The sequence below is a fragment of the Melopsittacus undulatus genome, chromosome 6 (assembly GCF_012275295.1).
Source record: "Melopsittacus undulatus isolate bMelUnd1 chromosome 6, bMelUnd1.mat.Z, whole genome shotgun sequence".
Taxonomy (NCBI): Eukaryota; Metazoa; Chordata; class Aves; order Psittaciformes; family Psittaculidae; genus Melopsittacus; species Melopsittacus undulatus.
The window spans coordinates 47,201,292-47,214,133 of NC_047532.1; the positions used below are offsets into that span (position 1 = coordinate 47,201,292).

Here is a 12,842-nt window from a genome sequence, read left to right on the forward strand (position 1 = left end):
CAGGGAAGTTGTGGATGTCCCATTCCTGGCAGTGCTCAAGGCCAGGTTGGATGGGGCTCTGAGCTACCTGGTCTAGTGCAAGGGGTTCCTGCCCATGGCAGGGTTGCTGGAACTAGATGATCTCTAAGGTCCTTCCCAACCCTAATCATTCTGTGATTCTACAAAATTAAGAAAAACGTAAACCCTCTTCATCTGGGGGTAGCTACGGTATTCATGATACTAACACTAAACACTTTCAGAGAATCTAGAAGAAAAATAGAATTTGTCACATCTATGCTTTCATACAGGTTTTCCTCAATCAAAAGGTAAGTTGTCTAACAGTGAGTATGAAGCAGTTTTGTGCTTTAGACTTATGATATGCTGATGTGCTGTCTAGTTAAAAAGCAGAACCTACACGACTGTCTTGCATAGCAGAAAGAATAATTATGAGCTACACAGTAAAGCACTTTATGATTCAATGCAAAACATCTCAGTAGGCTTAGATTTTTTGTTTTACAAAATCTATGCCACAATAGAACTACTTGATTTCAGAACAATTATTAACTTCTGCAGAACAACTGAGAGGACCTAGATAACTGAAACGCGAATGGGGCACTTCTGATATTCTCAGACCTATGGCGAGATAATAAACCCCTTCAAATTCAGAATGCTGTAACTTCAACATTATTTTAGGCAGTACTCAACTCCGCTCTGTATTCAGAAATGACAGAAACCAAGATTCACAGCGAAAGGGCACCCTCTGCTGGACACTCTTGGGAAGCATCAAACGACTGCCGAGCACAAGGCTTACAAAGGAAACGAAATAAGCATTCACAACAAAAGATTTAAGTCCCTGGCTCCTCCAGAACATAAGGGTATATCACCTTGGAGAGCACTGAAGTGTGAAATGCAGGGCAGCAAATTAATGACTACGTACTTCTCATTGTTACCAGAGCTCATGTGAGCATACACCTTTCCTAATCTGCTCTAAAGCAGAGCTCACACCTACAGGCAAATTCTTTTAATGAAATATGACTTTCATGCTGACGAGTGGAGGAAGGTACATGCTGACTCTTCAGCATGCAGCACAGGAATTCCTACGTCATTCTCCCTGTTAATAATTCACAGCTCCTTTAAAAGCATCTAGAGGCCACAATCATCTGCCATAAGAGTAATTCTCAGGTTATACAGATGTTACAGTACTTCTTGCATGCTTGAAGAGAAGATAGCACAGAAGATGAAACAGAAAATCATCTTTGTATAAAAAATACTCATAAGAAAGTTGTACTTTCTACAGTCACGTGTATGGCCTGTTTCCCACATTGAGCAACTCATTCACTACTCCTACCCCAGCTCCCTTTACCAACTAAATGAAGAAGTTGAGCTCAGTAGAACAGAGAGCAAAGCTTTTCCTCACCAACATTTTGGATGACACAATTGCTTCCACCAGACTGCAACTTAAAACAGACCTGGCAGCAGTTTTAAATATACAACAACACCTAACAGGCTGGATTGCAGGCAGTAGTCACAGAAATGCCCTCTAATCACTGCTGGTGCCAAAGCAAAAAAGGGGGCTCTCAGAAGAGACCTGTCTCGTGTGACAGTGATATTTCTTTAAGATTTCTGAGCCAGAACAATTCAACCCATACTCTGCACTAACTTTATCCTAGTACACAGAGGCAACAGAAGACATCTCTCATCCAAAGTGCTGTGCTTCATTAGCAAAAAGACAGTACTTAAGAAATGCTCTTAACTACAAAGCTCAATTCACATTTTAGTGGCATTTTTTGCCATTTTACATGGCATGAGGAAGCAAGTACACACCTGAATCATATCTTACCATCTTGCCACTGACTGTGGCTTCTAAGGAATCCACCAGCTCTGCAGTGACTCCAATAAGGTTACGGTAGTCTGCCTGCATTTTGCTAAACTGTTTCAGGTAGGTCGTGGCTCTGCCCTCAGATTCCACTAACTGTTGTTGAAGATGTTGCAACCTTTCTGCCAAGAGAATAATAAAAAAAGAAATAACATCACCTTTTCAACCACAAGAACAAAAAACCCAGAGGCATTTTTACTGCTCTAAAGCAAAAACTTCAACTGCTGTTATGGAATTATTTTTATCCAAGGTATGGAATTACACTGCAAGGATAATTCCATACTACTAGTGTGATTTCATTTTGTCATAACAGCTACAAGTATTTATTTTGCCTTAATTGCCTAAAGAAACAACTGCTTCACAGTTACAGCAGTAATACAATTATTATACAGTAAACACCACTGAATACATTTGTGAATACCGTTTTAAATGTCTGTTAATACAAAAAGTTCCATGCTATCAGAGACAAGACAGTAGGCATCAACTCAGAAGAATATATGACAAAATGAAGCTCACACTTGCTATCTTCAGATGAGACTCGTGCACTGTCTGCTACATTAACTTAAGTATCAGTGGGTAAAAAGCAGTATCACACTGAGCAACACTTAGAGACACCAATTTGATAGGTGGATAACTCAGTGAGTAAAGAACTGGCTGGATGGTTGCACACAAAGAGTTGTGGTCAACGGCTCATTGTCCAGCTGGAGATCAGTAATGAGTGGTGTTCCTCAGGGATCGATGTTGGTACCGGTCTTGTTTAACATCTTTGTCAGTGACATGGACAGTGGGATTGAGTGCGCCCTCAGCAAGTTTGACGATGACACCAAGCTCTGTGGTTCTGTTGATAGGCTAGAGGGAAGGAATGCCATCCAGAGGGACACTGACACACTTGTGAGGTGGGCTGATGCCAATCTTATGGAGTTTAACCATGCCAAGTGCAAGGTCCTACACCTGGGTCAGAGCAATCCCAGGCACAGCTACAGGTTGGGCAAAAAGGAAATTCAGTGCAGCCCTGTGGAGAAGGACTTGGGGGTGTTGGTCAATGAGAAAATGAACATGAGCAGGCTTCAGTGTGTGCTTACAGCCCAGAAAGCAACCGTACCCTGGGCTGCATCAAAAGAAGCGTGACCAGCAGGTCAAAGGAGGTGATCCTGCCCCTCTACTCTGCTCTCGTGAGACCTCACTTGGAGTATTGTGTGCAGTTCTGGTGCCCTCAACATAAAAAAGGACATGGAAGTGTTAGAACAAGTCCAGAGGAGGGCCATGAGGATGATCAGGGGACTGAAGCACCTCCTGTATGAAGACAGGCTGAGAAAGTTGGGGCTGTTCAGCCTGGAGAAGAGAAGGCTGCATGGAGACCTCATAGCAGCCTTCCAGTATCTGAAGGGGGCCTACAGGGATGCTGGTGAGGGACTACTCATTAGGAACTGTAGTGACAGGGCAAGGGGTAATGGGTTGAAACTGAAACAGCAGAGGTTTAGATTGGATACAAGGAAGAAATTCTTTACTGTTAGGGTGGTGAGGTACTGGAATGGGTTGCCCAGGGAAGTTGTGAATGCTCCATCCCTGGTGGTGCTCAAGGCCAGGTTGGACAGAGCCTTGGGTGATATGGTTTAGTGTGAGGTGTCCCTGCCCATGGCAGGGGGGTTGGAACTAGATGATCTTAAGGTCCTTTCCAACACTAACTATTCTATGATTCTATAAAGGAACAAAATGGGAGAATGACAGTACCCAGAGGTTCATGCCAGTGCTTGACAGATTACACTACGAGGCTCGGTGTTTTCTCCAGTTATTTTATAGAAAGAGACCACTGATATTTAGGTTATGTAGTGCTTCACTTATTTTAAAGTAAATACTAAGTCTGCTATCTTTTAAGGAACACAACCTCAGACCTAGTCAAATTAGCATTCTGCATGGAAGACAGGCACAGAATCTGGAGCTGTGTATTGCAGTGCACATCTTCATAACTGGATAACTATGAAGGGAGGCACAATATTTCTATTGTTACTGCTGACGTCTACATAATTTGCTAGAACATTATGTTTTAAATTAGTTTGCTGAGAAGCCAGTATCACCCTAGTATCGCAAAAAAAGGCATCACACCCATCTGCAAACAGACTCAATATTTACCATAGGACTTCCTATTAAGCAATGGGCAGGAAGCAGCTTGATGACAAAGTTTCAGACAGAAGTAGGATTATTTTTCACAGATTTTAAAAAGTTTGGGGGTTATAGTAGAGCATTCCAAACAGCCCGATATGACCAAAACAGTTTAGGTCCAAACAGACCCAAAGGGAAGAAAAATAAATGAAGGACCTAAGATACAGAATTAGAAACTATAAAAACTATTTCCTGTTCCTGGCTTTGAACTGATTTTGCTCATAATCTTTAAGGAAACCATTATCCTCTTCCATAAAAATGGAGATCATATGTTCCTGTAACATAGAAGCATTGAGAAACATAACTGATACCACTGGAAATCTTCTGGATCTTCATTTGGAGAATGCTAAGCAGCACAAAGTTTCACTGCACTGTTATCCTTTGTGTTTAAAAAAATCCTAACATATACCTTACAGCTCAAATAAGCTCTGGAGAATTTAGGTGTACTTATTCAGAAACTGTCCCTTGACATTTGTTCCCTTGCTCTCTGAATACAGGCAAGAACCTCTTTGGAACCAAGGTGACTGGCACAGGGGGTGGTAATCTTCAGAGGGAAAAATGGGAAGTCCTGTATTAACACCATGGGTTATATGGTAGAGTCTTCACAAGTTCTCTTCTACAATGGTGATCAAGTTATATTGCAGGCAGTGATGTATTACTAATGCACAAATATCTGCCAAACAACTTCCAACAAAACACTTCAAAAAAGGCAATAAACACATGGGCATAAGAGACACAAAACTGTCAGAAACATACTATTCAAACAGAACTGTTCATAAAGCTTTCATTACAAATAAACAAGATCAAAGTCATCAGATAGTTCTATGACTTCAGATGTTGGAAACTGCTTTAAAAACTTGTCATATCATATGGATTTTAGGGTTTCTGAAATAGGCTTTTATCCCATTTATGTTAAAAGCAGTAGATGTCAGAACATCTTATTTTTACTTTCAGAAAATTTAGCAAAATCATCTTTTTAATTGGACTTTTACAGAAAATGTGCATTAACATTCTTTAGCTATAACCTTTAGCTATAAATTACCAGTCCTAAAGCATGGAATACAAAGAAGGTACATCTTCTTATTTCTAATCCATGGTTTTTCAAATATCTACGAGTTAAGGAAAAAAAAAAGACAAACTCCCAGACAGTTATGTCACTCTCACAGCCTTCACCCCTCTAAGAATGGCCACCTTCTGAAAACTATTCATGAATCACAGCATTTTGCACCTGCAGGATTTGTGACTGATACTCAAGATCCAACTGCAAATTAAGCCACCCTAATAATATTTTTCTTACACTTTCTAGGAGGGAGCACAATGTGAAATAACAACAGAAGCTGTGACAAGCCACAGATCCTGTTCAAATCCAGCAAAATGCACTTGGAAAGGAAACCTGAAAGAACACTTGAACAGCTCCCAGTAATATTAACCAATCTTGCTTAGAGCACCAAACTTTTTACAATTCTTTCAGCTGTTAAAACCATCTCAACTGCAATCAATATTCATCAACTTACAAATCAAAAGAGCTAAGATAACTTCCAAAGACAACCCAAATTATTCTCCTTTGACAATAATCATTTAACTTGAATTTTATTTTTATTCCACAACCATCACTGCTGAACTGCTGCCACAGCTTTAATGATACAGCTCCAAAACAAGAGTATTTTTCTAAACTAAAAGATTCTGAGAGCAATCATTGCACAAAACTAGCCACTTTTCAATGCTTTATTCCTTTGCCTAGATGAGCAATTGGAATACATTTTTATTTAACTGTGATAAAACACATTTGATTCAGAAATTTTCAGTGGATGTGCCTGGAGCATGACTTTACTCAGGAGATGGCTGGAAGCACCAAGCCACAAAATATAAACCTACTCATAATTTGCTTGCTTTTCATAGCCCAGTGGGGAAAGTTTCCAGTGATGAAAATCCATCTTTCAACTACAGTCAGCAGGAAGAACTGCAGAAACAGAACTTCATGCAGTTCATGAACGCTAGTCTTGTCAATCAAAGAAACAGGGTCCAATCCCTTGCATGTTAAATTTAGGGATTATCAATTACAAATAGTGGTCCTTACTGATAAAAGGAGTCAAAGAGAAGAATCACAGAGCCTTGACATATTGGGTTGTTTGGTTTTTTTTTAATCACTATCTTCTCACACATAAGTAATTTTACTAAAACAGGAAAAGTATTTCATTAAAGTTTCTTACTAAGAGAGCAGGAAGCTTTCATCATTCACATGTAGCTGACCCAGAGAGAGCTGTTGGAAGCGCTGGTCCTGTGCTACCTCATTTCCCCCTTGCATTCCAGCCACATCCCCACAATCAATAACACCATTTGTGCAGACAGATCAGGGAGCTACCAGTCCAGACAAAAATTAGTATTTAGTTGCTTGTTTAAAGTCATTGCCATCTTAGTCAGGATTGGTGAAAAGGAAACTGCCTTTCAGAAGCAGTTCACATTTATGTCACCTTGCAGAAGTGATCAAACCGCACCTGTAACAGGAATCAGAGTAACACAACACATTTCACTTATCTCTTTCCCTCCCCCAGACACAACTCCTATATGCTTTCTGCATATGGTAAGTTTAGGAAGGGGTGGGGGGAAGCTCTGGACCCAATATCTGCCAGACCATTATTCATATGTGGAGGAAAAGATTGGAAAATAAAGAACAGAAGACTAATCTCCTGGTTTAGGAGGATGCAGCATACAGTAAAGCTTGCTACTCTGCCAAATGAAGATGCTGGCAGTAGGCATCATCTGAACTACTGCATATTTCTACCAGTATTCTTGCCTGCTCCTTCATGTATGCAATTATCAAGTCTTTTTAATGTTTTGACTCCAGTTCTTATGAACAGCCAAAGAGTTACACATATGCACATATGCATAATTCCACAATAAGCGTTTCTCTTTAAGAGAGAGACTAGTTGTTATCCTTTATGACAACCCACCCACACCTCCCTGTCTCTCTAGTCTCAGTCCACCCCCACACACTTTGTTAGAAGCATTTAATCCAACCAGGTTGACTTCCTGCATGCAATGCAGCAGAGCTCTCAGGAGACGAGTTGCAGGTCCTAAGAGCTGCTGTGAGACACCAGAACCCCTTAGGTGACACCAAAGCTTTGCTCTTAGGAAAGGCAGCAGTTGCCTTGTCTCCTTCTTGTTAACCTCATTTCTATAAAAATTACTACCTATATTTTAAACTGCCATCTTTCCACATTAACAGTAATTCAGACTATAGCAACTCTTGACAGACAGACAGGTCACACTTCACCTTCTCTTGTGCTGCAGCCTGACACACTTCCCTACTCTCCCCTTCCCTGACGTAGAATCATAGAATAGTTAGGGTTGAAAAGGACCTTAAGATCACCTAGTTCCAACCCCCCTTGCCATGGGCAGGGACACCTCGCACTAACTCATGTCACCCAAGGCTCTGTCCAGCCTGGCCTTGAACACGGCCAGGGATGGAGCATTCACAACTTCCCTGGGCAATCCATTCCAGTGCCTCACCACCCTTACAGTAAAGAACTTCTTCCTTATACCCAATCTAAACTTCCCCTGCTTAAGTTTGAACCCATTATCCCTTGTCCTATCACTACAGTTCTTAATGAAGAGTTCCTCCCCAGCACCCTTATCAGCCCCCTTCAGATATTGGAAGGCTGCTCTAAGGACATATTGGAAGAACAGCTGTGAACTCATCCACAGATTTATACAAGGCAGTGAAGGGGACAGTAGCTGAACCCAGCTCCAAATACTTCATTCCCTCCACTCCTGTTAGCCTGAGGACACACAGAAGGCCTGAAGCAATCTGTGCAAAATGCCAACCATTCTGCCAAACTGAAGATATATGGGAGAACTGCAAGTTAAGCACAATTGCTACATAGCCAGCTTTGAAAAGCATACAGCTATTCATTTTTTTAATTTTTTTTTTAATGTGTAAAAAGCCAGAATGGAGCAGCTTAATCAGGCAATGCAAACACATTGAACTCTGCAGGACACTCTCAAGAGCATATGCACCACCCCACCTAAACTTCAAGTGCTTCAGTATGTCAGACTAATGACTGGCAACTATGCACAAAAGGTTGCTTCCAGGACTCTCTGCCATACTTCTCTTCGTTCAAGTGTTGCCTATGAATTTTCTCTGCTTTTCTCCTTCACTGATAAAGTAAATATTCTCCAACAGCAAGTATGTATTGTGGATCCCATGTGACCTGAGCAGCATACTGCAAAAATAACATCTCAGATCCAAAACTTTCATATGAGACAGCCCTCGAGTAACATTTATGAAAAATCCAAACCAACCCAATCTCCAAGGCACATAACAGATCTACAAATTAAAGCTGACATGCATGGATTCAATACCATGACATTCCCTGTACTTGTACAAGACACAGAACCTATGCAAATAAGAAGCAATTATACTCAAAATAATTCAGGTCCAATCACGTAGTCATTTCTTTTTAATCAGAGTACTGAATTATTGCCATAAGAAAAAAGTAACTTCTGGAAAATAAACATCCACAAAGATCTTTCTACTATTCAATGAAAGTCTAATGTTAGACAAATAACAAAGAAAATACATGAACTCACCCTGGGAGATAAGCCTAACTTTCTTCTTAATTCAATCTACAAGTAGTAAATCCTCAGTTTAAAATTACAGATTAAAATAACTCAAGAGGAGAAGTCATCTGAAGAAAGCAGCTGGACTCATACAAATCCCTACTAATAAGGTGAACACAGAGTCAGGTGAAAAAATAAATGCAGGATAGTTGGGAACCTTAGTTATATTTATTGAAGTGATTTTTAAAAGGCACACATTTCAAATGCCATCAGAATGTAACAGAATTCAGTGCTGAAATAATTTTTTTAAAGATCCCCAAGTCACTAGCACACTTAGGTGTGTATGAACAGCTTACCTAAAAATGCAACACACCAGAGTCATACTTAAACACACTCTTATTCAGGAGATAACAATATGTGCTATTTTAGGAGTTTAAACAGGATGAGTGAATAAGAACAAAAATCCAGTCTGTTGAAAATCATCAGACAGTGATCCAAATAACTGAACGAGATTTGAAATCTGGCAGATGCAGGTACGCATAAGCAAGTATGGGAAAGAAATCTGAGAACTTACTTTCACCATAACTAAAAACAGAGAGCTAGTATGCACTCTGTACAGAGTTCTCCATCTGTTTTTACCATATTTCAGGACAGAACAGACTTAAAATACAAACTCTACGACTAAGCCCTTTCCCATTTATAGCATTTCTATGTTCAACCCTACTGACCTCAACCAGCCTAGCAATGACTATTACCAAGACAGGGGTCTGGACTTAAGAGGATTTTTTGCCATGCATCACTAGTTTCTCTGTCATTGCAGGTGTATTTTCTACTACTAGTATAGCCCCCAATAATCTGACCACATCTCAGCATTTACCTTTGCTGAGTCCATTCTCCTTCTGTTGTTTGAGTAGGAGCAGTTCAGGAAAATGTGCATTCTTTCAGTACATGTTTGTTCCAGAGACACAGAATGAGAAACTCAACCAACTGGCAAACCCAGCCAAGTCAAATATTCCTACTGTTCCAGGCAACAGCCAATGCCTAATGCTTTACAGGAAAGCAATGAATGAATCAATAATAAATACATAAAAATCTTGTGTACAATGTACAGTGTTGCACAGAGACTTAAGACCTTTAAAGATACTAAATCCAGCCCTGAAGTATAAGATACAGTAACTCCAGTCTAAATATATTAACACCAAAATCATAAGTCAAGCCACTGATTTTACATATCAGCATACAAATACGCAACTGTTTAAGGGTAAGTAACATTTTATATCTAAGAAATATTCAGGGCTCAATAAGGATATGGTCAATTACTCCATAAAGAGAAATAAGGGGAGGGAAAATTTTCTTTAGCTGTTTTATGCCAGACTCCCACACAAACATCCTTAAGATAGAAGTGAAAACACCGTTTTGATCACTGTTCCCCACCCTGGCAAACAGGCAAGAATGGAACAGAAGGAATATATTCCCAGCTCATCATTCAGTACCACCATGGCAACATGCTGCTTCAAAATAAAATAAGATATTGCAGGAAAAGGACCTTTAACTTCTCCTGTTAAAAAACAAAACAAAATAACCCCACCCCTCCCCAAGCCCCCCAAAACCCTAGAAACAAAGACTTTGGTTATTTTTTACCCTGTGTGTAACTGTACTGATGAAAAACAGGGAAGAAAATTTGTCATATAGCTAGTGAGTTTGCAAATTAGGCCTGACAACACAGCTTAAATGATATTGTTAGAAAAATAAGTCTGGATCACAAGCCATTAATAATTTCTGGAACCCTGGAAAACTTTCAGCTAGCAAAGACTAAAAGCTTTTAGTTAGTTAATGCCGAGACAGAAATCAGCTCAGACTGGTGTCTTCAGGTATCCTGTACTTTCTACATGGAAGCAAAGAACGGTCATACAATAAATATGCAAGTCCATATGCATCTATCCATTGTCTTTACATAACTTTTTCAAAAGATTATAAACAAAGTTTCCTATCCTAAAAACATTGAACTGCAATATTACTGCAATTCTGCTGTAAATCTCAGCAGCACATTCTTCCAGTAAATTATACTGCCTCGTTGCAATAATTCTAATTATCTTCAAAGTGTTTTCTCAAAAGGATACAAATAAAGTGAGTAGCCGAGGAGTGTCTTTGAGGGTCAGACACAGGAACTTTTCCAGTCTTGTCCTTAAATCTGATGTCCAAGAATCCTTGAAAAGAAAACCAAATGGTGACAGTTTTCCACCAAATACACACACTCTGCTGATAGTACTGTTTTGATCATTTCCACCTTCCACTACTACTAAACAAGGCAGCCAGCATTGTACTGAAATGTTTTTTCCCCTCACTGTTGCTGAAGTGAATATGTTTGCTAGCTACCCATAACAATGTACAGAAGACAGAAGAGAGTTCAGTATTATCCCTAAATGAGTGTTCTAGAAACACAATGCAGCTTTAAAGTACCATATATTAGTGTCGCATATGACATGCAATAACTGACCCTAAATTAAAAGTACTTAAAAAATATAAGCATCTTGAAAAAAAAGATAAAAATATTAAAGTGAATTTTATGTTTATGAAATAGAGTATGAAATGAATAATTTCCCACCGCTCAGCTTTCTAAAAGTAACTGCTAGACATCTTTCACTTCTAACAACATCTGGAAACTGTTTTGTCCAATAACTACTGCAAGAGTCATGATATGACATCAGTGATTAGGGTACAACAGTTCTAAAATAAGGATTTGGAAAGAAACAACTCATATACAAAAAACAGACCAACATATCAGCCATTATCTGGAACGCTTTCTTCTGCCTGACATAATATCTCATAAGCACAAGAAAATAACAGTTAAGGAAGAAGGCCAAACTACAGCTAAGAATTCACTGAATAGTCATTTACTCTATTTCAAACCTTCAGTTAAGCTTCTTCCTGCTTGATGAAAAGCAAGCCAGCGGATGAAAAAGCAGTATCTTCCAACAAATAGCAGGAGCTTCCTAAATTTACTGCTGTATACATATATGCTGCAAGCTGTTCTCACAGCTCAGATCTGCCCTTATTTCACTATGCTGGAGAGCATACAGAGTTTACTTGCTGCATTTACCAATTCAGCATCCAGACAGTGATGCATAGCAGTATGCTGTATATTACCAAAGGAAACATGTCTCCTACAGAGAGAAGTGTATATTATTTTTCAAGATGTATTACACAAACAGACAGGAACTCAGCTATATAAAGCATCAGATGCCTGAGGAAAAAAAAATGCTAAGAACACTGCTTAGCAGACTAGTGACTCACTGCTGTTCTTTCTCAAACATAAAACAATCTGTATTTCAACACTAACATGGAATAAGCTGTACAATTCCCACAAGAAAATATGAGTGACTGAACTAAGAGCTTGGACACTGGGTTACTATGAATAAACCTGAGGATCTCGTCTCAGATAAGGCATTCAGGGGAAAAAGAGAGAAAAAAAAAAAAGCTGCTAATTAAAAAAAAGAGTAGTCACATCCCACCTCTGAGGTCAAACAGTACATCTCAGTATTCATATCTATTCCCAGAGGAAAATTGCTGTATATGCCTCTTTTTGGTGTTAAACTGGAGCTCCTCATTAGCTGGTACATCCAAAGTCAGCCCTAGGGCAAATATCACTTAAGCTTTGATGCAATATCAAAAAATGTGTGGCAGCAACACAGGGTGAAGATATCTCCTCCTACAACAATAACTGCCTGCAGCTGCTTATAAAAGCCAGCACAAATGTCTACGAGGTAGGATGATGAAGCATCTCAAGCATATATATATTCAAGCATATATAACCCTGCAAAATACTGTACATATTTTACAAAAAAAATTCTGTACCTGTGTGTGTGTACATAGGAGCTGTATATACACACATTCACAGGCAATAAAGCAGATCAGGTCCTTGATCCAGTCCAACCACATAACCAGCTGTTCCCAGCACAACCAAGAAGTTAAGGCACAGTTTTTCACCACATGGGAAATGGTGGCTGTACCTGAGGGTAAGGTACACCAATGCTTTGGAACATCAAATTGTCCTCTCTTAATCATCTACCTGCATGGTGCCCAGAAAGCAGTCAATGTCAGGATGTTTTGTTACACTTTCATCAATAGAATAACTGTAGATCATCATCAGTGCACCTGCAAATATGTTCAAGTTCAAACACACTAACTTTCACGCTCTCTTCTCACCTTGCACATGCAAACCTAAGAACTCAACTCTGAAACAGTCAAAGCAAAGGCTGAAACATAG

General features: G+C 39.5%; 1 protein-coding gene across 6 annotated transcripts in view; it reads right to left on the reverse strand.

The window, feature by feature from the left end:
* ARMC9 (armadillo repeat containing 9) overlaps positions 1-12,842 on the reverse strand; it is a 69,642-nt gene that overhangs the window by 52,287 nt on the left and 4,513 nt on the right. For all 6 annotated transcript variants that reach the window (XM_031043058.2, XM_031043057.2, XM_013131030.3 and 3 more), the window contains exons 6-8: positions 10,696-10,782; positions 9,453-9,474; positions 1,820-1,977 (exon numbers count right to left, since the gene is read on the reverse strand). In XM_031043058.2, the coding sequence (XP_030898918.2) occupies positions 1,820-1,977; positions 9,453-9,474; positions 10,696-10,782 (267 nt within the window). The remainder of the gene's footprint in view (positions 1-1,819; positions 1,978-9,452; positions 9,475-10,695; positions 10,783-12,842) is intronic.